This window comes from Myotis myotis, unplaced genomic scaffold (assembly GCF_014108235.1).
Source record: "Myotis myotis isolate mMyoMyo1 unplaced genomic scaffold, mMyoMyo1.p scaffold_m19_p_17, whole genome shotgun sequence".
In the NCBI taxonomy this organism is placed as follows: domain Eukaryota; kingdom Metazoa; phylum Chordata; class Mammalia; order Chiroptera; family Vespertilionidae; genus Myotis; species Myotis myotis.
Genome location: NW_023416321.1, coordinates 39,050,905 through 39,076,523, shown reverse-complemented (window position 1 = coordinate 39,076,523; position 25,619 = coordinate 39,050,905). Strand labels below are relative to the sequence as shown.

General features: G+C 49.3%; 1 protein-coding gene across 2 annotated transcripts; it reads right to left on the bottom strand.

Moving 5' to 3' along the window:
• Nucleotides 1-982: 982 nt before the first annotated feature.
• Nucleotides 983-25,209, bottom strand: TRPV1 (transient receptor potential cation channel subfamily V member 1). Of its 2 annotated transcripts, XM_036341062.1 has the most exons (16): nucleotides 24,923-25,209; nucleotides 23,720-23,886; nucleotides 23,495-23,647; nucleotides 22,895-23,035; nucleotides 22,447-22,745; nucleotides 20,327-20,506; nucleotides 18,424-18,582; nucleotides 17,260-17,355; nucleotides 16,002-16,072; nucleotides 14,367-14,532; nucleotides 13,897-13,963; nucleotides 10,308-10,627; nucleotides 9,234-9,361; nucleotides 8,535-8,650; nucleotides 4,793-4,814; nucleotides 983-1,696 (listed from the first exon to the last, which is right to left on the bottom strand). In XM_036341062.1, the coding sequence occupies exons 1-15, from the start codon at nucleotides 25,207-25,209 to the stop codon at nucleotides 4,807-4,809; spliced, it is 2,358 nt and encodes a 785-aa protein (XP_036196955.1). In that variant the 3' UTR covers nucleotides 983-1,696; nucleotides 4,793-4,806. The 2 variants fall into 2 exon arrangements, with proteins under 2 accessions (XP_036196955.1, XP_036196954.1); XM_036341061.1 differs by lacking the exon at nucleotides 4,793-4,814.
• Nucleotides 25,210-25,619: the final 410 nt, after the last annotated feature.

Here is a 25,619-nt window from a genome sequence, read left to right as displayed (position 1 = left end):
CTGTCCCAGCCTCGTTGTTCTCATCTATAAAGTGGAGCTAATGATAGCTTTTCACAGGCTGTTAGGAAACTTGAAGGCTAATGTACTTTGTGTAAACACTCAATACGTGCTGGCCGCCAGTGTCCCTCCTCTATGTCCATTTGCCACGGTCAGGCCATGGCTCACCTCATACCTTGTCAGCAGCCGTCCTGCACCTCTGTCGGGCCTCATATGTGGAGACAGATATGACGCTGGAGAATCTCATTGTTTCCTCCAGATACCTCTCTCACAGGAGCGGAAGCCCCAGCCTCAGCTGATGCCAGCCCTGTTTTCATGAACTGACGTCCGACAATTCGATGCCTGGGCAGCTCACCCCACACCCCACAGACATTACTACCACCCCGCCAACGGGGGCAGCTCCTCTGGATCACTGTTTGCTGAGTTCTCTTTCGTAAAAGCAGGAGTCAGCAAACTTCCAGGCAGAGGACCAGAAGGTAAATATTTCAGGTTTGCAGCCTATTTGGTCTCTGTTGCAACTGCTCCGTCCTGCATTAAAAGCCGCCACCGACAGCACAGAAGTGAATGGCCATGCTGTGTCCCAATAGAAGTTTGTTTACAAAAACGGCTGGCAGGCTGGATTTGGCCCACGGCCCATGGTTTGCTGCGCATGGTAGTTGTATGCATGAAGGTGTGCCCTCACCCATGGGTAATAATGAGGTAAACACATGCACACAGAGAACACACACATACACATGTGCATGCACGCACATACACACACAAACTGCACAGAGCCGATGACTGGCATGAAGTGCACACTTGCTATATGTTTATTGATTTGATGGGTGACAGGAGGGGTGGAGGTGGAAGGACGTACGAATGCAGGAGGCAGGATTAAGATCACTACAAAAGGAAGATCATTAAAAATTTCTTGCCACATGGCGTTAGGACGTGGTTCTTCACTTTCATTTGAACAGCAATAGAGCTAATAGGTTTGGAACTGGGATGTGCCAATGCAAGATGAAGTCACTCTGAAAGAAACCTGATTCTGGCAGAGCTGGGAATGGGACCAGCCTTCCCCACCTTCTCTGAGGAAGAGTAAATGACATGACCCCAGACCACGCGGGACGGGGGGAGATAGAAAGCACGAAGCAGAGTCGGCATTTTACACCAAGGGAAGCATTTTGCTCTAAAAGGTGTTTGTCTGGGCTTCATCGACCTTTACTCGCAGTAACACAAGATCAGAGAAAACAGGGCGCCACATATGTCCAAGAGGTTCGTCACGCGTGATGTTTAACAAAGTCAGCAAAACCTTGAAAGCAAGATCCCTTCCTGTTAGGAGATCCACTTGGGGACGGGGAGGGTTGGATGGGTATCTCTTCCCACGCACCCAGCAGCGCTTCACTCAGCTCATCCAGTGCAGCCGAGGAAGGAGCCTGGGCAGGCGCAGAGGGGCCAGGCTGCTGAGAGGGCACAGGTGTCCCCCACACACACCCCAGCGACCGTGTGCCATCCTATGGCCCAGCGTTGAGAGCCTTAGGGGTCCCTCACTTTTCCCCGAAAACAGCAGGATCCTTGAAGACCTCCGCATCTTCTGGCTTGAGGGACCCTGCAAAGTGCCTCAGATGGACCTCCTCGTGCTGAGCAGGCTGCCTTTCTCGAGTGCTTGCATCTCTTAAAAGGGGGACCAGGGCAAAGTTCTTCCAGTGTCTCCCTGAAACTAAAGGGTAAAAGCATCATTATTGCCTTGGATGCAGCAAAACCATAATAAACCAATGATTACCAATCTCCAGATAAAGGGCCCAGGCGTGCCGGTGCCTCCTGAGGCACCTGAATCAGAGCCAGTTCCTCTTGCCTCAGCTGCTCAAGGGGCCTCATCCTCTCCGGCGGCTCCTTAAACTCGCTCCCTCCGCCCCACCCTGACTTGCTTCATGAGTGTCCACTCTCCTTCCTGCCCATGTGGGAGGGAAAGCAGATCTCCACAGAGCAATGCTGGGGCCTGCCCCACGACCTGCTCCACACCAGGTCAGGTATAGGGTGATAAACACCAGCCAAAGAATCAAGGTTTGGTCGAGGCTCCACCTGGCCATGGCAGATTGGGAACAATGCCAAGGGAACCAACGTGACACTGGGCCTCACGCGGGGATCTCACATGCGGCCTGTAATTCCAGGAAGCTCCGGAAGAGGACCCACCCTCATAGCCATCTCCAGCTCCGCCACCTCCGAGAAATGACAGGCAGGAGAGAAAGCTGTGTGTGCACTCCTTCCACCTGCCAGAGCCCTGGTCAGCCAAGCCCTCGGGTGGCCACACCTCCCACCCCCAGACCACGACTCAGGTCCTTCTGCTGGAGTCCAACACTGGCCACATCTCAAAGGCATCAGGAATGCTGGAGGCTGGGCCTTTTGTGACTACTCCAGCTTAATACTTCAGGTCCCACTGGCTGCCACAGGTCTGTCTCTGAACCCCAGTTTGACACTAAGCACCAATCGCTGAGAGACAATCCCTTGGGGAACCCAGGGATAGAAGCAAGAGAGCATTATTGGGAGATAGGCCAGATGCTCACTGAGACACCACCTTCTGGCTGACTAGGTGGTAGGGAGACCCTGCCTCAGGGACTGCTTGGCCCAGCTCCAGCTCCAGGGCCCTCAAAGGAGGTATGGGTTTCCGGTGCCCACTTCCCACAGTCCTGATGCCAAGACCCCCTCATGTGCTCGCCCTAGCTCAGTTACTAGCTCAGTTCCCTGCCTCTGTAACGAATAGACCAATTAACAATTAAAGACAAGCCTGGCTGGTGTAGCTCAATGGTTGAGCATCGACCTATGAACCAGGAGGTCATGGTTCAATCCACAGTCAGGGCATATGCTTGGGTTATGGGGTCAATCCCCAGTGTGGGACATGCAGGAGGCAGCCAATCAATGATTCCCTCTCATCGTTGATGTTTCTCTCTCTCTCTCTCCTTCTCCCTTCCTCTCTGAAATCAATAAACTATACTTTTTTAAAAAATTGAAGACAAGATCATCAAGTATTATGAAGTGGCACAGGGAGTGCTTCCAATGAGACTCATGGGGAAATTACAGGACTGCAGGAGGCCCTTGGGAAAACTGAGGAAGCCCTTGAGTAGTTTTCCAAAAGTAAGTCTCTTGATAATATGATTTCCACTTCTTGTTCTGATTGTGTCTAGTTCTGAGCCAGCCATCCTGTTGTAAACAGCCATAAAACTGGACAAAATAGATGCAGCAAATGCATGCCTTATGTTTTCAGTCATGCATTGGACAGCAGAAGTGAAAAACTGCAATACTGAGAGAAAAGAAATTCACAAGGTGAGCCCCATGATTACCATGACATTTTGCTTAGGGACAAGTTCTCTGACTGTGGTACAGTGAGTTGGAGTCCAAGCAGAGCAGGGCAGTGCCTCTGAGCTGAAGCAGCTAGAATCTGTGGGGCAGGGTAAGGCAAAGAGGAAGAAGGGAACTTGGGTGTGGAGGGCCATAGTCCTTGGCTTCGAGCTGAGTTGTGATTGCACAGGGTGAGATTGCAGTGGTCTAACAGAGAGTACCAATATGAGGTTGAAAGTGGGACAGGGACGCTAGAAGCTGAGCAGTACTAAGGGATAGTGGAGGTCCAGCCCAGCCAGAGTGGAGAGACCTCCTCAACACCCCTTCTCTACTCTGAGACTTGAGCTAAAATACCAGAAATACCCTACTTACTCTACATGACCTATAGAGCAGGGTCTACTCAAGACCCACCCAACAAAGCCAAAACCAAGCCCTTACAAGCTCCTCAGTGGAAAGCTTGGATGTCCAGTCCCACAAGATTTATGGAATTGGAAAAAACCGTGAGTGTCCTCATATCTAAACCTACAAAAATTCAAGGTGATTCATGAGTAACTGAACTGCCAACTAGAACAAAAATCCAATCATAAGTCTCTACAACATATCATCTGCAGTACCCAGTATACAATTAAAGGTTACTAGATATAAAAAGAGACAGGGAGCCCTGGCCAGGTGGCTCAGTTGGTTGGAGCATCATCCTATACACCAAAAAGGTTGGGGGTTCAATTCTCCACCAGTGCACATACCTAGCTTGCAGATTCAATCCCCAGATGACACGTGTACAAGAGGCAACTGATCAATGTTTCTCTCTCACATTGAGGTTCCTCTCTCCCTCTCTCTCTCTCTCTCTCTCTCTCTCTCTCTCTCTCTCTCTCCCATCCTCGGGTAAGGATTTAAAAAGAAAGATACAGGGAAATGTGACTCACAGTTGGCAAAAGTAGGTTTACAGTTGTTCATATGGAAAATAATACAATAATTAATAAAGAATAATACAAGAATAAACTGTGTTTCACATACTCACAACTAACTATAAATCCACTTTTGCCTCACCCTGTATAGATATGCTCAAAGAAGCAAAGAAAAATATGGTATGAATGAGGGAACAGTTAAGGAATCTCAGGAGAGAAATTGAAACTATAAAAAAGAACCAAATAGAAATTCTAAAACCAAATAGCACAATATTTGGAATGCAATATTCATTGAACAGGCTTAACAGCAGTTTGAAGATGGCTGAGGAAAGGGTCAGTGAACGCGAAGACAGAACTGTTTATCAGATTTGAGAAACAGGGGAAAAAAGAGAAAAAATGAACAAAGCCTCAAACTCCTATGCGACTATATCAAAACATACATATAATTAGAATCCCAAAAGGAGAAGATGGAGAGGATAAAGCAACATATATATAGTTCCCCACTGTGATGAAACATTGATGTACAGATCCAAGAATCTCAGCAAACCCTGAGCAAGATAAAACAAAAAAAATACCTAAACACACCTTATCAAACTTCTGAAAACCAAAAATTAAAAGAGTATTTTGAAAGCAGCCAGAGGAAACATGACACATTACAGCAGGAGAATAACAATGCAAATAATGGATGACTTTTCATCAGAAACAATGGCGGCCAGACTAAAGAAGAGAAACATACTTAAAGTATTCTAATGTTCAAAAGAAAAAAGAAACTGTTACCCCAGAACTCTATACCCAGTGAAAATATCTTTCAAACGTAATGATGAAATTGACATTTTCAGCTAAATAAAAGCTGATATAAAACTAATCTATACAGTAAGTCCTCACTTAACATGGTCATCAATAGGTTCTGTGACTTTAAGTGAAACAACATATAATGAAAACAATTTTACCATAGGCTAATTGATATACATATATAAAAGTTAAGTTCCTATAATACTGGGTTTGGCAATAATTTCTTGGATATGACATCAAAATAACAGGCAACAAAATAAAAAGATAGATAAATTGTGCTTCGTCAAAATTTAAAACTTTCGCACATCAAAGGATTCTATTGAGAGAGTAAAAAAGAAAACTCACAGAATAGGAGAAAATATTTGAAAATCATATAGCTAATAAAGGATTAATATCCTGAATAGGTTAAAAAAAGTTCCTATAATTCAACAACAATAAAACACAATTTTTTAAATGAGCAAAGGGCTTGAGTAGGCATTTCTCCAAAGAATATCTATAAATGGCAAATAAGAACATGACAAGATGTTCAAATCCATTAGTAATTAGAGAAATGCAAATCAAAAGTGCAGTGAAACACTACTTCACATCCATTGGGATGGCTATAACTAAAAAAAAAAAAGGCAAGAAATGTTGGTAAGGATGTGGAACCTTCATGCATTGCTGGTGGGAATATAAAAGACATAGCTGCTTTGGAAAATAGTTTGGCAGTTCCTCAAAAAGGTAAACATAGAGTTATCATATAATCCAGCAATTCCACACTCCTACCCAAAAGAATTAAAAGCAACGATTCAAACAAAAACGTATACACCAAGAAAAATCTCAGACATCTCACGTAGCAGTATTTTCACCGATACATCACCTAGGGCAAGGGAAACAAAGGAAAAAAATAAACAAATGGGACTACATCAAACTAAAAAGCTTCTGCACAACAAAAGAAACCATCAACAAACTGAAAGGGGAACCTACTATATGAGAGAACATATTCGAAATGATACATCTGATAAAGGGTTAATTTCCAAAATATACAAAGAACTCATACAACTCAACACCAGAAAGACAAACAATCCAATTAAAAATGGGCAAAGGACTTGAAAGATATTTCTTCAAAGAGGACATACAGATGGCCTATAGACATATAAAAAAAAATGCTCAACATCACTAATCATCAGCGAGATGCAAATTAAAATTACAATGAGGTATCAGCTCACACCTGTCAGGATGGCTGCCATCAATAAATCAACAAATGACAAGTGCTGGCAAGGATTTAGAGAAAAGGGAACCCTAGTACATTGCTGGTGGGAATGCAGACTAGGGCAGCCGCTGTGGAAAACAGAATGAAGGTTCCTCAAAAAATTAAAAATGAAACTGCTATTTGACCCAGAGATCGCACTTCTGGGAATATTCGTATATCCTAAGAATCTCAAAACATCAACCAGGAAGACTATATGCACCCCCCTGTTCATGGCAACATTATTTACAATAGCTAAGATCTGGAAACAGCCCAAGTGCCCATCAGTAGATGAGTGGATAAAAAAGCTGTGGTACAACCCTGCCGGCGTGGCTCAGTGGTTGAGCATGGACCTATGGACCAGGAGGTCATGGTTCGATTCCCAGTCAAAGCACATGCTCAGGCTGCAGGCTCGATCCCCAGTGTGGAGTTTGCAGGAGGCAACTGATCAATGATTCTCTCTCATCGTTGATGTCTCTCTCTCTCTCTCTCTCCCCCTTCCCCTCTTAAATCAATAAAAATCTATATTTCTTAAAAGCTGTGGTACATTTACACAATGGAACACTATACAGCTCTAAAAAAAAATAAAAAATAAAATAAAATAAAATAAGGAGCTCTTGCCCTTTGAGACAGTTTGGATGGACCTGGAGACTATTATGCTAAGCAAAATAAGCCAGTCAGAGAAATATCACATGATCTCACTTATATGTAGAATCTAATGAACAAAATAAAGTGACAAACAAAATAGGTCCAGAGGTATGGATGCATGGAACAGAATAACAGATCTCAGTGGGGAGAGAGTGGGGACAGGAGAAGATTAACCAAAGGAAAAAAAAAAAATATATATATATATATATATATATATATATACATACATATATATGTGTGCATAACCCACAGGACACAGACAACAGCATGGGGAAGGCCTGAGGTGGGGCAGGTTTTGGTGGAGGGGAGCAAAAAAGGAAAAAAATGGGAGACATCTATAATACTGTCAATAATAATAATAAGCCCTGGCCGGTTTGGCTCAGTGGATAGAGCATAGGCTTGTGGACTGAAGGGTCCCAGGTTCGACTCTGGTCAGGGGCATGTACCTTGGTTGCGGGCACATCCCCAGTAGGAGGTGTACAGGAGGCAGCTGATCGATGTTTCTCTTTCATTGATGTTTCTAACTCTCTATCCCTCTCCCTTCTTCTCTGTAAAAATTCAATAAAATATATTTTTAAAAATAATAATAATAATAATAAAATAAATAAATAAATAAATAAAAACTAAAAATGTATGCACCGCTATTCATAGCATTATTCACAATAGCCAAAAAGGTTGAAACAATCCTAATGTCCACCAACAAATAAATGGACAAATAAAATATGGTATACCATATACATACAATGGAGTATTATTCAGTCAGGCATATATGCTATAATTCCAATTATATAAGGTACCTAGAATGGGCCAATTCACTGAAACAGAAGCAGAAAAGAGGTTACCAAGGATGAGAGAGGGGTGTACATGGGAGTAATTGCTTAATGGGTACAAAGCTGCTATTTGGGATAATAAAAAAGTTCTGGAAATATATATAGTGGTGATGGTTGCACAACATTATAGATATCATTATTAGCACCTAATTGTACACTTCTTAAAATAGTAACAATGGCAAATTTTATTTTATATATATATATATATATATATATATATATATATATATATATGTAATCTATCTCACAATTTTTTAAAAAAACTAAAAACAAAGAATTAGTGAGGGGTTGTACTTATAACTCAAAATGTGCTCAATGTAAGGTAAGTTCGCTTCCTTTTAAAGTAAGTATATTCAATTAGACCTTTAACGTCTACTGTTAAATGTCTACCATTAACTGTCAAAGGACTTTTTTCTGGTAGTGATTTTCTGCTCAAGGGCTATCCTTCCCTCCCCTGCCTGCCTGGATGTGGCCACACAAGGTGAGTGTTCGCGTGGCCCTGTTGGTGCCCATAGGCCTCACAGAGCTGAGTGCAGACCCTGGGGGTGAGGCATGGGCCAGAAAAGACAGGACAGCCCACAGCGAGGCCAGCCATCCAGGTGCCTGAGGACAGGTGCCTAGGTGGGTTCCTGGGCATGGGGAGCAGTCGGAGGTGCAGGTGCATGTGAGAGCACGAAAAAGCACCTGTGACGGAGTATGAGGGTGATTGACACTTGGGGCGATTCCAGCGCCTGGCCTGTGGGGTGAGGAAGGCCTGCAAAGAGTGGGGGCAGCCAAGGCTCCACCTACCCAGCATGCCCAGCACCCCCACACACACACCTCTGCCCGAGCGCAGGGAGAAGCTCAGGGTGCGCTTGATGCCCTCGCAGTTGCCCGGGTCTTCATTGATGATGCCCACGTTGGTGTTCCAGGTGGTCCAATTCACCTCGTCCACCCTGCAGGGCGAGGAGATGGGAGAGCAGGGAGCTGGCGGCCTGAGGGCATTGGCCAGCTTTCCAGGTCGAGGGCTTGGGCCCACAGGCCAAACCCAAGAAGCCCAGCAATCAGGATGGGGAGACATAGCTGGTCGGGGAGGGAGGGGAGACAGATCTGCCTTTTGGGCACCACCCTGGAGATATGTTCTCAGACCACACCATGGGCTCCAGGGACTTTAAATATTGGATTCTTGGTTCGGTCTGTAATTACCAGGTGACTCCTTCTGGACACCTCATTTTCCAAGATTTAATACCTGGGTCTCACCAGCTGAGATCTAAGGTGGGCCCACTATGCCCACAGCTGAGCACAGGGGCAGCTCCTGGACCCATAGCTGGCTCTGGGTGAGCCCCCATGCCCACAGGTGAGCCCTGAAGCAGGCCTCTATACCCCTGTACCCACAGCTGGCTCTGGGTGAGCCCCCATGCCCACAGGTGAGCTCCAAGCAGGCCTCTTTAGCCCTGTACCCATAGCTGGCTCTGGGCGGTCCCCAAAATCCATAGCTGGTCTGAGCCTCCCAGGCTGTGGTTCCTGCCTGGGCTTTACCTGAAACACCACCTGTAGTCATCCTTGCCGTCAGGCGTGTACCCCACCTGCAACAGCTTGCCTGAGCGGAAGGCCTTCCGCATACACTTAAGGAAGCTCTTCTCCGTGTCCAGGATGGTGATGGCTCTCTGCAGGAAGACACAAGGGCAGAGGGGCAGAGGCTCGTCCAGGGGCCATGCCGGCTGCCGGTGCTGCCAAGGTCAGCCTCCCCCAGGTCTCTCCCAGGCCCGGCACCTCAGAGCAGGACCTGTGCCCTCTGCACAGGCTTGTTTCCAAAGCCTTGTGGTTGCCCCTCCACGGAAGGAGTTCAGCCCGCCCAGCCCCCACCCTGTCGGGCCCTGCTAGTGAGTGCTGAGGCCATGAGTGAGGCAGAGTGGCCCAGCCCCAGACCCTGCCCTGCGGAGCCCGGGCCCGCAAGGGGCAGCATAGTAGAGGCTAAGAGCAGAGCCTTGAGTGAGAGACTGTTGGGCTGGCTCCTGGCCGGGCTGGCTCCTGGCCGGGCTGGCTCCTGCCTGGGCTACTTACTAGTTGCCCTGGACACAAAGCCCTAACTTCTCTGTGCCTCATGCCTTCATCCAAAACGTGGGGGCAGTGAGCACCCACTTCAGAGCATTGCTGTGAGGATTAAACGGGAGCATGTAAGTGCCCGGCGCAGAGTCCAGGCTACTGAATAAGAATGATGCTGTTATCATTAGTGGGAAGGCAAGCGTGGACCCAGGGTCTCAAAAGTGTCGCTGTTGGGGCCTGCCCCATAGTAGCTGCTCCGCCAGACTATGATCTCTGGTGCCCACCCTCAGCCAAGTTCCCCTGAGATGGGCACCTATGGATGGGGCTGAGCCCTCTGTCTCCTTCCCTCAGGGCCCCCCCAGCCCACAGTAAACACCGAGTCTATGAACACAGGCTAATGACACGGGGCAGGGGAGCCCCGAGGAGGAACCAGAGGGAGGTGACTGAGGGAGAGGCTGCCGCCCGATCCGGGGACCTGGCTGAGCTTTCTGCTCCTCCTCAAAACCTGCAGGGCCCATGCGCCCAGCTGACGCCCGCCTGCTGCACACACCCCACCAACCTGCCCACCTGCAGCTTCCAGATGTTCTTGCTCTCCTGCGCGATCTTGTTGACGGTCTCCCCCATGAGGGCGATGAGCATGTTGAGCAGGAGGATGTAGGTGAGAATCACGTAGGCCAGCAGCAGGATGATGAAGACGGCCTTGAAGTCGTAGTTCTCGGTGAATTCCAGGTCGCCCATCCCGATGGTGAACTTGAACAGCTCCAGACACGTGGAGTAGAGGCTGTTGTAGGAGCTGTCGGGCGGCCGGCAGCCAGGCCCCCGCCACCTGTGCGATGTGGTCTCAGCCACAGAGTCGTTCTTTCCGTCTTCAATCAGTGTCACCACCGCTGTAGGTCATGGGGAGGGAGGGGTGCAGCTGAATGGGAGCCCAGACCTCAGGCCCCCCCAACACACACACCGACTTCCCCGGGTGGGTCTGCAGCTGGGACACTGGCTATGCAGCACACCTTTGTCTGCTTTGTTTGTTTTGGTAGATGATAGATGAATAGATAGATAGATAGATAGATAGATAGATAGATAGATAGATAGATAGATAGATGCATAATATGCAAATCGACTAGATGCGGAATGACCAGTCGGCTATGATGCACATTGACCACCAGGGGCAGACGCTCAATGCAGGAGCTGCTCCCAGCCCACAGACCCCGATTGCCCAGTGGGGAACCAGGAACCGGGAATTGGGGATGAGTGGCGGCTGATGGGGGTGACACTGGGCCCCAATAGCCTTGCCAGTCGCCCCACACATAGAGGGCAACCACAGCAACGGTGGCAGGGGGCAGAGCTGGCTTCCAGCAGCCGGGGAAGATCAGCTCTGATCGCAGGCCAGGCCTAGGAACCCTACCCATGCACGATTTCGTGTGCCAGGCCTCTAGAATACATATATATACATATATATTTTAGAGGGATCATCGATCGGATGCCTCTTGCATGCCCCCTACTGGGGATCCAGGCCGAAACCTGAGCATGTGCCCTGACCAGGAATCGAACCAGTTGAGCATGGTTCGGTCTCTAATTACCAGGTGACCTCTTTGTTACTGGGTCAATGCTCAACTGCTAAGCCACACTGACCAGGCACACACCTTTGTTTAAATGTTTTAAAAAGCACTCCCTTCTTCAAAACTATCAGAAAATGGTCATAATACTATTTGGTTATAATAAGAACTTTATTACCCTGGTCGGGTAGCTCAGTTGGCTAGAGTGTCCTACCAATATGCCAAGGTTTTGGGTTCAATTCCCGGTCAGGACACGTACAAGAAGCAACCAATGAATTCATAAAAAGTGGAACAAATCAATGTTTCTCCCTTCCTCTCTCTCTCTCTCTAAAATCAATAATAAACTTTTTTAAAGAACTCGATCATCTGCTATGAAAACATTTTTAAAATAAATATACAAATCTATCTGTACAATGTAAATACAGTCAGCTTTGTTCAGTGCACTGCCTGCTGAACCTGACATGGCAGCCCTGGACCCACACCCACTGTCTCAGTCACACCATCTGCCTGCACCTCTGAGAGGGCCAGAGCCACCTGGGCCAGAACCACAGGCTAAGCAGCCACACTCTGCACTCCTCTGGGAACTGTAGTCCAGAGCCCGAGAGCTTTTGTTGCAGCTGTGCCCGTGGTTACTGCATAACCACTATCTAACCCATAACCAGTATCTGACCCATAACCAGTATCTAACCTATAACCAGTATCTGACCTATAAGCAGTATCTGACCCATAACCAGTATCTGACCCATAACCACTATCTAACCTATAACCAGTATCTGACCCATAACCTATATCTGACCCACATGGCTTCATCCCCTACTGAGGCTACAGAAAACAGGGCCTTCAGATCAGGGCCAGGAGCCCACACCATTCCCTCTCAGTCCAAGCTCCTAGTTAAAGCTGCCCATGGCCCTAGCTCTTTTGGTTCAGTGCACAGAGCATCGGCCTGCAGGCTGAAGGGTCCCAGGTTCGATTCCAGTCAAGGGCATGTACCACGGTTGCAGGCTCCTCCCTGGGCCCTGGTCAGGGTGCATGCAGGAGGCAACCAATCGATGTGTTTCTCTCACATTGATATTTCTCTCTGTCTTTCCCTCTCTCTAAAAATCAATGGAAAAATATCCTCGAGTGAGGATTTAAATGTAAATAAATAAAATAATAATAATAAAGCTGCCCATGACTCCCAGGCAAAGATTTCAACATGGGCTGCAGGACAGGGACAGTTACGTGTGAACCATGTAATAGCGGGACTCAGATGAGGATCAAAAAATCATGTGGGTGTGTCAAAGGGCAGAGGAACCAGCTTGAAGGGGCTCCCAATGACAATTTCTCAGACAATTTGAGCATCAAACTAGATGATGATAGTAAGGAGTTATAAGCCATTTTAAAAAAGTGAGAACCCATAAAAAGAAGAATCTATTCTATGAGGCTATATTTAGGTAAATAAATAAACGTATGTAAATGGGAAGTTCTCCCTTATACCAGCAAATAAATGTGGAAGGAATGATGGAGTTGGGAAACCATTATTTTGACAATCATTGGGATTAGTTGACTCGGGTGTGAATAAATCAGTGGATGCTAAAAGAATTGGATGAAAGTTTGATGAGAATATTTACATAGCCTCAAAGCCCCGCCTCGAAAATAACTTATCAATCACAAGGGGAAAGATAAGAACCTGACCATGGGAGAATCTGGCAGACCCACCAAAACAAAACAATCTAGGCTAACATCACCAGGAATGGGACACGCAGACACCGTGGGACCCCCAATACAAGGCAGAGGAAGACACGCCTCACTTCCTTGAGAGGCTGACCAAGAATGCACCCCTGGATCTGACCACGAGGAAATGTCAGACAGACCCCAATCGGGAGCCATTGTAAAAACTGGCCTTGACTCGTCAAAAATGCTAAGGTCACACAAGACAAGGGAGATCTGAGGAAGTGCCGCAGATTGAAGGAGACTAAAGAGGCACGACAACTGAATGGAGTGCATGATCTGGGATTTCCATTCCTGTGAAAGACGTAATTAACGCAAATTAGTGAAATCTGAACAAGGTTAGTAGATTAGCTAATAGGACTGTAGCAATGTTCATTTCCTGATTTTGATCATTATACTGTGCTTAGAGAAGAGAATGTCCTGTTGTTTAGGAAATACTATTTTGAGGTAAAGGCTGATCTTGTCTGATCATAAAAAACTTGCTCTCAATTTTTTTAAGTGGTGTGTGGGGTGTGTGTGTGTGTGTGTGTGGCAGGGAGAGAAAGTGATAAAAAGAGTGGCACATTTTGAGAAATCAGGATAGAGTGTAGAGTGTTATTTGCACTATTCTTTTAAAAAAAAAAAAAACTTATTTTCCTTAAAAAAAAAAAAACTTAGCCAAAATGTAGCTATCCTACAAGCAAGTAGCACTTGCTACCTCAAAAATTACTTAAACATTTTAGGAATAACATTTCCAGGTTCTCCTGCTCATTTCAGTGTGTTCTTTGTCCATCCACTCTGCCATCTGTAAACACACATCCCAGAGGGCCCCTCCCTCCCAGCCCCTGCAGAGTCCTCAAGGAGCTGAGGTGAGCAGAGTCCCTTCCCCCACCAGCCCTGACCAAGCCTGTTACCTGTGGAAAACCCGAACAAGAAAACAAGGTAGACAAACATGAAGCGACACAGGTCTCTCAGGATCATCTGCAGGAGAGAGCAGCTTGTCAGGCGGAGTCCAGGCCCAGGCAGGGCCGGGGGTTAATGTTCAGCCCAAGTGGAACCCGCGCACGTGCAGGAAGTGTGTTTGGTGGGTTGTAGCTCAGGGGTCATTTGGCATCATCCACAGCTCCCCACACCTGGCCTTTGTTCTGGCAGCAAAGGGGGTCTGTCTGGTAGGCAGAGGGTCAAGTTTCAGGGACGCTCCCAAACCCGGGTCAAGTCCAGATTGCCTGATTGGGGTGTAATTAGCTGGGGAAGGAGGTCTTCAGCCAAACCAGCATCTCCTCCGACAATACAGAGAGGATGGATGAAGTTTGTGGGAGCGGGTCCCCCATACCCATGAGGGAAACGGGCTCTGTGGAGAACCCCCTCGGGCCCTGGCACCCACCTTCTCAATCATGACGGCATAGATGCCCATCTGCTGGAAGCCACGGGTGTAGTAGAGCATATTGGTCCAGCCCATGGCCAAGGAGAACACCATGGAGGCCACGTACTCCTTGCGACGGCAGAAGTACAGCACCACAGTCCCCAGCATGAACAGTGACTGCACAAAGCTGAGGGTGGAGCGACAGGAAGCGCTGTCTAGGGGCACCCAGGATGCCTGGCACCCCCACAGACAGGAAGACCTCAGCTGCCTGGGTCTCTCCTCGGAGGCACAAAGCACAGGCCATGGTGGGAGGTAGCCTGGCTGTCCTGCCTCCTTTAGTGCATGGTTCTCAGTGGGGGCAGTATTGCCCTGACGGGGACAAATGTTGGTTTGGGGTGGGTTGGGGAGTGAAATCGTATGCTCTTTATACATAAAGCACAGATATAGATAGAGTACGTAAGCCACCATACAGTATATTTCTGGGATTAAAATTTTATGGGAGGGGCAATTGTAAAAAGTATTATCTAAAAAGGTTGAGAAACACTGCTTTAGCCCCAACAACCTTCCTGCCCAGTCCCCAGGAAAACAGCCTCATGGATAACAGAACCTAGGAGGTTCCTACGCCCATAAGAAAGGACAGGCCATGCTCTCCTGGGACACCACAGGTAGAGTCTGATGGTCACACCCTCAAACACAAGAGCAGAGCCAGGGAAAACGTCCCCCAGCCCCCTTAGGCTAGTGGGAGTGCCCACGTCAGAGCCCAGGACAGGGTGGACGTCTGGATGATCCTATGGCAGAATCTGCTCAGTGGTCCCTTCTTTCCCTATTCGTCCCAGGCTTCCTTGCTCATCATGGCCTCCTTCTGAGAGCTCCCCCGGCTGCACTAACACCGTAGGCCACAATGACCACCTCACTCCCACTGTGTGAGGGAACCCAGCAGAAAGCTGCCACTGTCCCGAGGGAAGTCATTAAAAACGGATGTCAATAAACAGGCCCATCAATTGAAGGTCTGTCGAAAAGAGAAACCCCTGCATTTGCAGAACCTTGGCCAAATAAGAGCAGGTGCCAGCTGAAGTAGGGAAAGGGTTGCCTCAGGTGGAACACAGAGTCCCCATATATGGATTTTGGAAGCCGGGAGGCAGTGGACAAATGGAAACTCACTTAGTGGACCAAGAAAGCCAAGTCTGAATCATAGTGAAAGCTGAGAGCCAACTCTTTTAACCAACGAGCCTCAAAAAGCTTAGGGGCCTCTGGAGGGGAGGTGATAAGGTACCTAAAATAAGAAAGAGTGGAGCTTTTGTTGCCAAAGAGAGGGTTTTTGGATGCAATTTAATCAAATACCAGTGAAAGCAAAAGGATGGGAAAAATGAACAAGGGTGCATCTAACTCAGACTATAAACCACATGAGCCCATGAAACAGGTCTGGCATCCCCTAGCACCTGGTCCATACCTGGCACAGAGTGGACCCTCGGTATTCATTCACCCCAAAGCATTTATTAAGTGCCTTCCATCATTCATTCAACAGATTGTGAGGCCCTACTATGTTCCAGGCTGAGTGCATGCGAGAGAATGAGTGAGAGCTGATTGCTGTCACCTCAGGACTGGGCCAAAAGATGTTGTCTGCTACTGAGGCATTAGAGCCAAGGGGTCACTTACAAAAGTATCTCACTGTAGCTGTCCACAAACAAGGACTTCAGTGACGGCCGCCTCTGCAGGAAATATTGAATCTGCAGGTAAATAGACAGAGTAAGGTCCCAGGAAAGGTTAGCTGTGGCTCAGTGGTGAGCACCCAGACTGCTTCCCAAATGGCACCACATGGACCGTGGGAACGTGTCCAAGCAGAGGTTTTCGAGGGAGGGGGAGAGCATGGGTCAGGCGAATGGGGTGATGTTACGTGACTCGGTCAGGAGAGAGTTGCACAAATAGAGAGTGCAATGACAGCTATAGCTAGAAGTAGAGACAGGAAGGAACATCACCAAAAGTTATCAATTGTAGTGCTTGAGTGATGAGATTGGGCAATTTTTTTCTTCTTTTTTAATTTGTGCTTTTTTCCTAATTTTCTTTAAGTATGCATTACAGTAAAATTTCTTTAAGCAGATTAACCAGTGCTCTCCCCTCCCTGAAAACATGACTGATGCCCACGGCCCTGCTGAATGCTGGTGGCTCTAGGAGACCCTCTCCACTCCCTACCCTCCCACCTGTTGATCCCGGGTTTGCCACGAGTGCTTTTTGCCTGTTGCAAAAAAAAAAAGCTACTGCAGTGGCTTTTATTTTATTCTAATATAAACTATGAGAGTGAAAATAAAGGTAATTGTTTCCGTGAAGACAGAGTCTGGCGATTTGGAAAGATTCTTTAAAGGTTACTTAAAAAAAAATGGATGTAGCTTAATTAAGGGGGAAAAATCACAATAATATCAAATTCTTTGTACATGTGACAGTGATCCTGCATTCAAAGAAAAGACTGCTCATATAATCAAAGAATGGCCAAGGAATGTGCATCTGTCAGTTTTCAGTTAAAATAAAATGGTTCCAGTATACCCGTAGATTTTTTTCATGGTTCTGAGCTTTAATGGACTGTTTTGATTAATTAAGCAACTACCAACTGTGCTCTATCTCTTAAGAGGTTCCCCCTCTACTTCTGTAATTAAATATTACATTCGGTAGCGATCCCTGACTGTCTGTATCCAAGACTGACGGCCTGCGGGGACCCACCTATGGATGCCCACCCTCCAGCCCTGAATGCCTGGAGCCCTCAGTGCCTGGTCAGCTTTTATCTTCACCTCTGCATCCTTGGGCTCCGCAAGCAGGGCCATTTCCTGTCCGAGGAATTAAGCAGTGAGGGAGCACTGAGTGGTTCTCCTGGCTTTTTGTTTTGGTGACAATGGACATTCACAGTGTGGAAAAGAATGCTTACCCCTCGGAAAAAAAAGTAGACTCCCCCTGATACAGAAAGAATCTCTCCAGTGACTCGGAAATAGTCGCCAACAGTGTATCGCAGCTTAAAGGGAGGCTGCAAGGTGCAGAGAAGTTAGTGACTCCATTCACTCATTCACTCATTCACTCATTCATTCATTCGACAAACATTTACCAGGTGCCAAGCTCTGTGATTAAAACCCAGCCCCTGCCTGAGAGGCTCAGCCTCCATCAGGAGAGACACGAATAAAAACAATACACTATTCTGGGGACACCCATATGGACGCTCCTCTGTGGAACCTGATTCCCTAAGTGGCGGCTCCAGGTGCCAAGCAGAGCGTCCTTACAGTGCCGTGCTGTCTCTCAGACAAGTCGCAGCCCAGAGTCCCGCTGGGAGGAGGGTGATGGCAGAGGTGGAGGCACTCTTATGGACACAATGCCACCAGCTTCCCGCCCCTGCCGAGGACTGCGGTGAGCCCTGGTCTCCCAGAACTGTCAAGGTTTCCCAAGGAAGGTGGAGACATCCCCCAGGGGTGTGTCATCCTTGTGTTTCAGCCACCATTTCCTCTTAGCCTCCCATCAATGTTTCATAAGCGCTGGTTCACTAGTCTATCTTATTTTCACTCCTCTTTTCTCTTAAAATGAAGTCATTAAATGGCCTTAATAGGTAGATAGAGATCAGGTTTCACCCAACTAGGAAGCTGAGTTTCTAAATCAAATTTGCAAGCAAGGGACCCTGGAAATAAAAGCAACAAAATTAAGTGTTTGGGTATTAATTCAGAAACTCAAGGGAGTCTATGTTTCCTGCAAGAGGGAAAAAAATCTGGTCTTAAGCTGACCTGATGGATGGCCCAGGGCCTGGCACAGAAGAAGTGCTCAAAGGTATATGCCTAGGGAATGGATAATGAGCTACTTCCTGAGCCCTAATTCCTGCATCCTTTCTAACCTAGGACTCCCCCTGTGCAATCAGGGAGGGACCTCAGCCGCACAGAACCAGGAGGCTGAGGGAGCAGCAGGGAACAGGAGAGAGGGCAGGTTTCCAGGGCATCCCGGAGAGCAGGAGAGGAGTGCAGGGCCCAGCCTGGGTCTGGGGTCCTGAGGGTCATATAGGAACGCCCATCCCCTCTCCCCACACCCCACGCCGAGGCCCGAGCCCAGGCCGCACCAAGCCGTCCACAGGCCTGTAGTAGGCGGCCGTGGTGAAGATGATCATGTACAAGCAGTAGACGAAAAAGTTGAAGTAGAAGATGCGCTTGACAAATCTGTCCCACTTGTCCTGCAGGAGTCGGTTCAGCGGCTCCACCAAGAGCATGTCATGGCGATTCTAAGGGAAGCAAAGAGAGGTGAGGCTCACTCCCCACCAGGAGCCACCTCGAGCCTTCATCAGCCGAAGGCGCTCCTCATACCCACACCTCTGCACAGGGCCCACCATGATCACGCCCTCGGCCCACAGAGCCGCTGAGGGTCACAGACCTGACCCGGCCGGCCCCTCTGGGCCTCGTGCTCCTGTGTGTACAGTGAGTGAGGGGGGAAACTGCTCACATGACCCTAAGTGCCCCTGACACCCAAGAACTAGCAAGTGTTGCCCGACATTCCATGCCCATTACCTTTAATAACTCACTTCTGAGCGCCTACATCCTTATTATTCCCACAATCATGGGAAGAGGCTGGCACAGGCAGAGTCTGGCACGAGGCTGCTCGGGGAGGGGCTGAGGGCAGGTATGAAGAGGCATCTGGGTTCTCACATTCCCAGGCTTGGGTCAGGCGGGCTATCCAGGCAGAAGTGGTAATGACCGATGCATGAGACTGAAGGCAACTAGACCAGCGGTTCTCAACCTTCTGGCCCTTTAAATACAGTTCCTCGTGTTGTGACCCAACCATAAAATTATTTTCGTTGCTACTTCATCACTGTAACGTTGCTACTGTTATGAATCGTAATGTAAATATCTGATATGCAGGATGGTCTTAGGCGATCCCTGTGAAAGGGTCGTTCGACCGCCAAAGGGGTCGCAACCCACAGGTTGAGAACCGCTGAACTAGACAGTCTTTGCTGCAGTGGGTGGGGCTGTGCCTGGGACATCATCATTACACATGTGCTTTGGGGCAAAAGTCTGGTACCCAGGAGATCTCTGTTCAAATTCAAATATCCCCGGGTGGAGGAGCCAAAATCAGGTCATCCCAGCCTCGTCAGACTATTGAACCCAACCCCCCAGCCCTAACTTGAGCTCCTCCTAAGAGATCCTTGTTCAGTGACTTCTTGAGTGACTTTGGGAATGGGAAGCTCTTTGCTTCCTCAAGAAGCCTGTGTCACCCCAATAAATTCAATTTTAAAAATTACATCAATGAGAGAGCATTTTTTGCCCCATTCACTTGAAGTAGTCTTAAAACAATAAAAAGATTGACAATACCCAGGTCGGCAGGGCTAAGGGCAGCTGTGTACCTATTGATGGTGGCCAAATGCATTGAAAAAGTTTTTTTGGAGGACAATTTCACAGTAGCTATTAAAATATTAAAATGTACATACTTTTTGAATTGGCAATTCCAACTCCAGATATCCATAGAAAAAATCTCAAACCCATGCCAAGTGGCCTGTAGGCATCGTAGTAGCAAAAACTGGAAATAACTCGAATGTCCTTCTAAGGACATGTCTCCCCATCCCTGCTGTGGAATACTATGCAGCCCTGTTTTTAAATGCAGACCCATGTGGACTGATATGAAATTGTCTGCGAGACACATCAGTTAGTGAAAATATTGGTTGCTCTACATCATGTATAGCATGACCCCATTTGTGTAAACAAAATGAAGTTGACTGTCTGTATGGGATAAAAGGAGGATTCTTTCTGTCTGTGTGCTTCTGATTTACCTTGTTAGGGGAATATCACTGTATAGTGTTTGGTGATGAAGGAAAACATTCAGGGGGAATGAATGGGTTGATGAGGCTGCAGGGCCTAGACCCCCGGGCAGCGGGTTTTCATTGATGAGAACACAGGGAGCCGCCCCAGGGCGGGCCGAGGGCAGGTATGTGGTGAGACCGGAAGCCTCCCTGGTCCCAGCCCTGGCCCACTCACAGGGGTCTCACTGCTGCTGTAGGCGATCACCTCCAGCACCGAGTTCTTCTCGCAGGTGTCGATGCAGGACAGGTCGTAGAGGGAGGAGTGCACGGGCCCATAGGCCCATTCGGTGAACTTCCGCGACAGGTGCCTGCACTCCGGCTCCTGGATCTCCCTCTGGAGAATATAAGCCAAGACCTGCCATGGGAGTATAAGAGCCTGTTAGAGACCAGCCTGGTGCCCGCCACAGGCTGTGTCCCCACTGGCCACCAGCTCTGCTTCAGGAATAATCCTGCTTCCCAGCCCAGCTGGAGACCCCACCCAAGCACCTACCCCCTTCCACCAGCCTCCTGCAGCCATATCAAGTGATCACACCTGGCTGATCACATCCATTTTACCCCCGATGCCCAGGTCCCAGCACCCCACCCTCTCCCCGTGTCTTGTTGGTGATACTCAGAGTTAGAAATCAGAAATGGTGCCCTGGCTGGTGTGGCTCAATTGGTAGGAGTGTCATCCTGTACACTGAAAGGACATGGGTTTGATTCCAGGCAGGGCAATACCTAGGCTGCAGGTTCGATACCCCGTTGGGGCATGTTTCTCTCTCACATCGATATTTCTCTCTCTCTCTCCCTCTCTCTCTCTCTTCCCCTCTGTCTAAAAAATCAATGATAAATGTCCCAAATGAGGATTAAAGAAAAAAGAAATGGCCACATGTGGACTTGGGTTGGTAAACACACAATACAACATACAGAGGAGATATTATAGAATTAATTGTACACCTGAAACCTATATAACTTTATTAGCCAATGTCACCCCAAAAAAATCAATTTAAAAACATAAATAAAGTTCACAAGAGCCAGTAGTTTAAACAAATAAAAGCATCTCTTGTGATAATTAGATTAAATGTTTATGTTTACATTTAGGTTTGCTTCCGTGAGACAGCAAATGAGTCTAAGAATGGAGAACTTCTTTTTTTTTTAAAAACCATTTGCAGTGAGAGAAGGCAAATTAGTAGCTGTGTGGAGTGGGGAGGGCAAAGGGACAGGAAGACTAACTGCAAAGAGCAAGCGAGAACTACTGGGCAACAGCGGTGCTCTGCATGGTGATTGGGGTGGTGGTTGCAGCTGTATACACATCAAAACTCATCAGACCGAGTACTTTATGTTGTTGTTGTGGTTAATCCTCATCCAAGTATATTTTTCTATTGATTTTTAGATAGAGTGGGAGAGTGGGGGAGAGACAGAGAGAGAAACATCGATGTGAGAGAGACACATCGATCGATTGCCTCCCACACACGCCCTTCAGTTCGCAGGCCGAGGCTCTATCCACTGAGCCAAACCAGCTAGGGCCAGACCAAATACTTTAAATGTTTCCATTTGTTTGATGTAAATCACAGCTCAATAAAGTTGATTTAAACCCATTAAAAAAATGAATTAAATGGCCATGTGTGCAATGCTGGGTGCTGCTTGGCTCTCACATTTCCCCTGGCCTACTCTACCCCTGCTGGAAGCCGATCCACCCTGGCTGCTTGAGGCAGTCTCTGCAGGGATGTTTCAAGGGACCTTGAAATGGAGATGAGAAACACCCTAGCCTTTGGAATGGAATGGATGGGATTAAGATCAAATAGGATAAATGCAGATGTAAGAGGACAGTAGGGGGAGGAACCTGGCTAGGAGAAGAAAGGTTGTTTCCCCAGGTGAGGATTTTTATCAGTAAACCCTTTAACTGAGTGTCAGAGGGGTGGTTGGTCGCTTTGATCTTTGCTTGGAGAGACCTCCTTCAGTTACTTCCTCGTAGCTTAGTGGAACAATAGAGTAACCTTGGAATGGAGATGGGAAGCCCCCTGGCCTTTGTATAGAATGGATAGGATTGGGACCAAATCGTATATATACAGATGCTAGATGACAATAAAGAGAAGAACCTGGCTATGATGATCACCTGAACACTGCCTCCTGTCATTCATTCTTCACCGACTCCGTCCACACCTTTGGGAACCCCTGGACCCACTGGGGCTGGACCCCAGCATACCCCCACCCTACCGGCTGCTGTGACAGTGCAGTGTGTGACCACAGGCATGCACAGCGAGGCAGGCAGTCCGCTCCCACAGCACCCCCAGCTCCGTGCGAAGCCCTCCCTACCCCAATCTTCCCGCTGCTGGCGGCCAAGGCCAGAGGCGTCAGCCCCTTCTTGTTGGTGAGCTCCTCCAGCTTCAGCGTCGGGTGGAGCTTGGCCCCCAGGATCAGAATCTCGTTGTACATGCTCGTCACAAACTTGGTATTGTCGGCCGTGTTGTCGGCCACTTCCACCAGCGCGTGCAGCACTGTGTTGCCCACCGAGTCCCGGGCACTGATGTCTGCCGGCTGCCAGGAGTTCTGCAGCAGGAACTTCACGATGCCCAGCTGGTTGGTGCACGCGGCCAGGGAGAGGGGCAGCTCGCCTGCAGCCAACACAGGCACACAGTGGGCCTCGGGAATAGACAGCCTGGGCCCTGCACCATCCAGCCTGCCTCTCCCTCTGTCTCCACCCCAACCCCCGCCCCCTCAATAATCATCACTAAGTCACGGGTCTGCCACCTGGTCTCCCTACCAAAGTAGAAGCCAGGCCGCCCTTTGGTTTTCTTAAAGAAGTCCCCATTGGCTGCAGCCTGGACGTCTGCCCCGTTCTCCACCAGGAGGGTCACCAGCGCCATGTTCCGCCTCTCGATGGCGATGTGCAGCGCTGTCTGGCCTGTGGAGGATTCGTGCTGTTGGCTTTGTGCTCATGTCCTGTAGGGGGTGCCCAGACAGGTGCTGGGGAGGCCTGGGCAGAGAGTGGCAGATGCCTGCCCCCCCAGTAGAGGAAGCCAGGCCAGGCGCCCCTGAGGGATCCCCTGAGGCAGGACCTTCAGGAATGGGGACACCAGACTGGAAGCTGAAAGAGTCACAACTGCCCAAGGATGAGGAACAGCAGCAGAGGAGGAAGCCACCAGGTCCAGAGGTCAGGAGCAGCAGGCCCACCGAGGGGAGGGTGGGACCCTGAGCACCAGGAGGAACCAAGCCAGCAGCTGGGGGGCAGGGACCCCAGGACCAGGAGATGCCGGCTTGGTGGCTGGGACAGGGAGTAAGCTGCTCAGAGGCCTGCTGAGGCTCACCGGCACCCTCCTGGCCCCAGGAGGGCTGGTGGGAGCTGAGCCGCCCCGCCCCTCACCCTTGTAGTAGCTGTCTGTGTAGCTGGCGTTGACCAGCTCCGTCAGGCTGTCCGTCTGCCGGGCAATCTCCAGGAGCAGGGGGATGGTGCTGTTCTGCCCGTCGTGCAGGTTGAGCATGGCCTTCAGCAGACAGGTCTTCCCCGTCTCTGGGTCTGCAAGACAAAGTGAGGGTCAGAGCAGGTGGCAGCGGGGGTGCGCCCGGAACCCAGCGCCTCCGGGCCCACCTTTGAACTCGCTGTCCATAAGGTGCTTCTTGCTCTTCTGCAGGAAGAGCAGCAGGCTCTCCAGCTCCTCGCAGTTATTCTGGGCGACAGCTTCGAAGATCTTCCTGCGGTCATAGAGCTTGAGCTTCCGCTCGGTGCCAGCTGGGACGGAGTCCTGGGACGACTGCCTGTGGGCCAGAACACACCCTGATCTCCTACACTGGGCACCCCTGTGGCCTGAGGCAGGATGAAACCCCAAGGCACTCCAAAAGGAGAAGACATATGATATACTAGTAAACCCACCCCTCCATCGAGGTGACTGTTCAGGAAGCGGTGTAACAGGGAACAGGGGGTGCACGAGCCCCCATTCTGTCCCCACCCTGCCTGTAGGCACCATCTACAAGCATGTCAAACTCACGGCCTGTGGCCCACTGGCCGCGGGTGTGACATGCTTGATCTGAAACGTCTTTGCTGCCACCACTTCCTCCAACAGGCAGGCCCCTCGCTTCTCTGCCTGCTCGGGAGCTGGGGCTTAGAAGGCAGTCGCCTAGAGGGGCTAGACGCAGGGTGTGGCTGGCTCCAGCTAACTCAAAAATCGTCCTCACGCTGGCCTTGGAGGAGGCTGGAGGGCTAGTGGGCCCCTCGCTGGAGCTGTTTTGTACTGTCTAAAAGCATATCCCGTCCTTAAGCTTTCTGGCTAGAAATCCAGGTGTCTGGGCTAGTGAGCATTCCAGGCCTGGACCCCTGAGATCAGCTGGCAGCTAGGGATCCGCATATATGCCAACACCCCTTGGTGACCACTCAAGGTCCTAGGACAGTGATGGCGAACCTATGACACGCGTGTCAGAGGTGACACGCGAACTCATTTTTTTGGTTGATTTTTCTTTGTTAAATGGCATTTAAATATATAAAATAAATATCAAAAATATAAGTCTTTGTTTTACTATGGTTGCAAAGATAAAAAAAATTTCTCTATGTGACACGGCACCAGAGTTAAGTTAGGGTTTTTCAAAAGCTGACACGCCGAGCTCAAAAGGTTCGCCATCACTGTCCTAGGAGCACAGATGCTGGAATAGACGACCTCTGAAGGCTCCCAGGCTCCCCAGCTCTATGGCGCTCAGCCCATTACCTGGAGCACCACGTGGTGTCTCCAGGGTTGGGGCCTGAGCAGCTGAGCCAGTTGGCTCCTGGTGGGGAGGGAGCCGGGCTCCAGGTGCTGCTTACCTGGCACAGGTGGGGCCATCCCCAGTCTTCTGGACAACGACCACAGGACTGACTGTGATGGCCGGGCAGGAGGCTGGCTGCCCTTCCTCGTAAGAGCAGTCCATAGGAGAGGCCTCCTCCGAGTCACACTTCCCAAAGAGCCGGCTGCGGCTCTTGGCCGTGGGGAAGATGCTGGGCTTGGCCGGAGCTGGCCTGGAGTTGGGGTCTCCCTCCAGGGGTTTTGGGTGGGAGTCTTCTTGTGGCAGGTCCTCAGACTCCCCTGAGTCTGAACTCCCCCATTTCTTCATCCTTGTCCAAGAGGCAGCCTGCGGGCAACCACCAAGATCGGGTTTGTTCCCAGCTCAAGGACTGTAGGACGCTACCCCCTAACGACCCTCCTTGCAAAGGCCCCCCGTGAAGCAGGGCATCCCAGAGGTCCAACGCGGCTGCCCCGGGCCCCCAGAATGGAAGCTCTCAGAGGTGCTGTACCTCCCACCCCAGAGACCCAGTAACAGCCCCAGGGGCGTCAGCCTCTGGGAGTGGACGGGCCCCAGCTTGGAGGCAGCAGGCTCTGAGGGACTGGATGGGTCACTCTGAATGCAGATGATACCACTGCTCTGCATCCCTCCAAGATCAGATAAGGGAAACAAGGGGAGTGGCTGTCTCTGGCTGTGCGTTCAGGCCAGAGGGCCAGCTCTTTAGGCCAGAGGGCCAGCTC

Excerpts from the sequence above, each read along its gene's own strand:
- TRPV1 (XM_036341061.1), bottom strand. The coding sequence starts at position 25,209 with ATGAAGAAATGGGGGAGTTCAGACTCAGGGGAGTCTGAGGACCTGCCA. Across the intron at positions 20,507-22,446 it reads CCAGCAGCGGGAAGATTGGG|GTCTTGGCTTATATTCTCCA; the intron begins GTAGGGAGGGCT and ends CTCCCATGGCAG. Across the intron at positions 18,583-20,326 it reads ACAGCAGCAGTGAGACCCCT|AATCGCCATGACATGCTCTT; the intron begins GTGAGTGGGCCA and ends TGCTTCCCTTAG.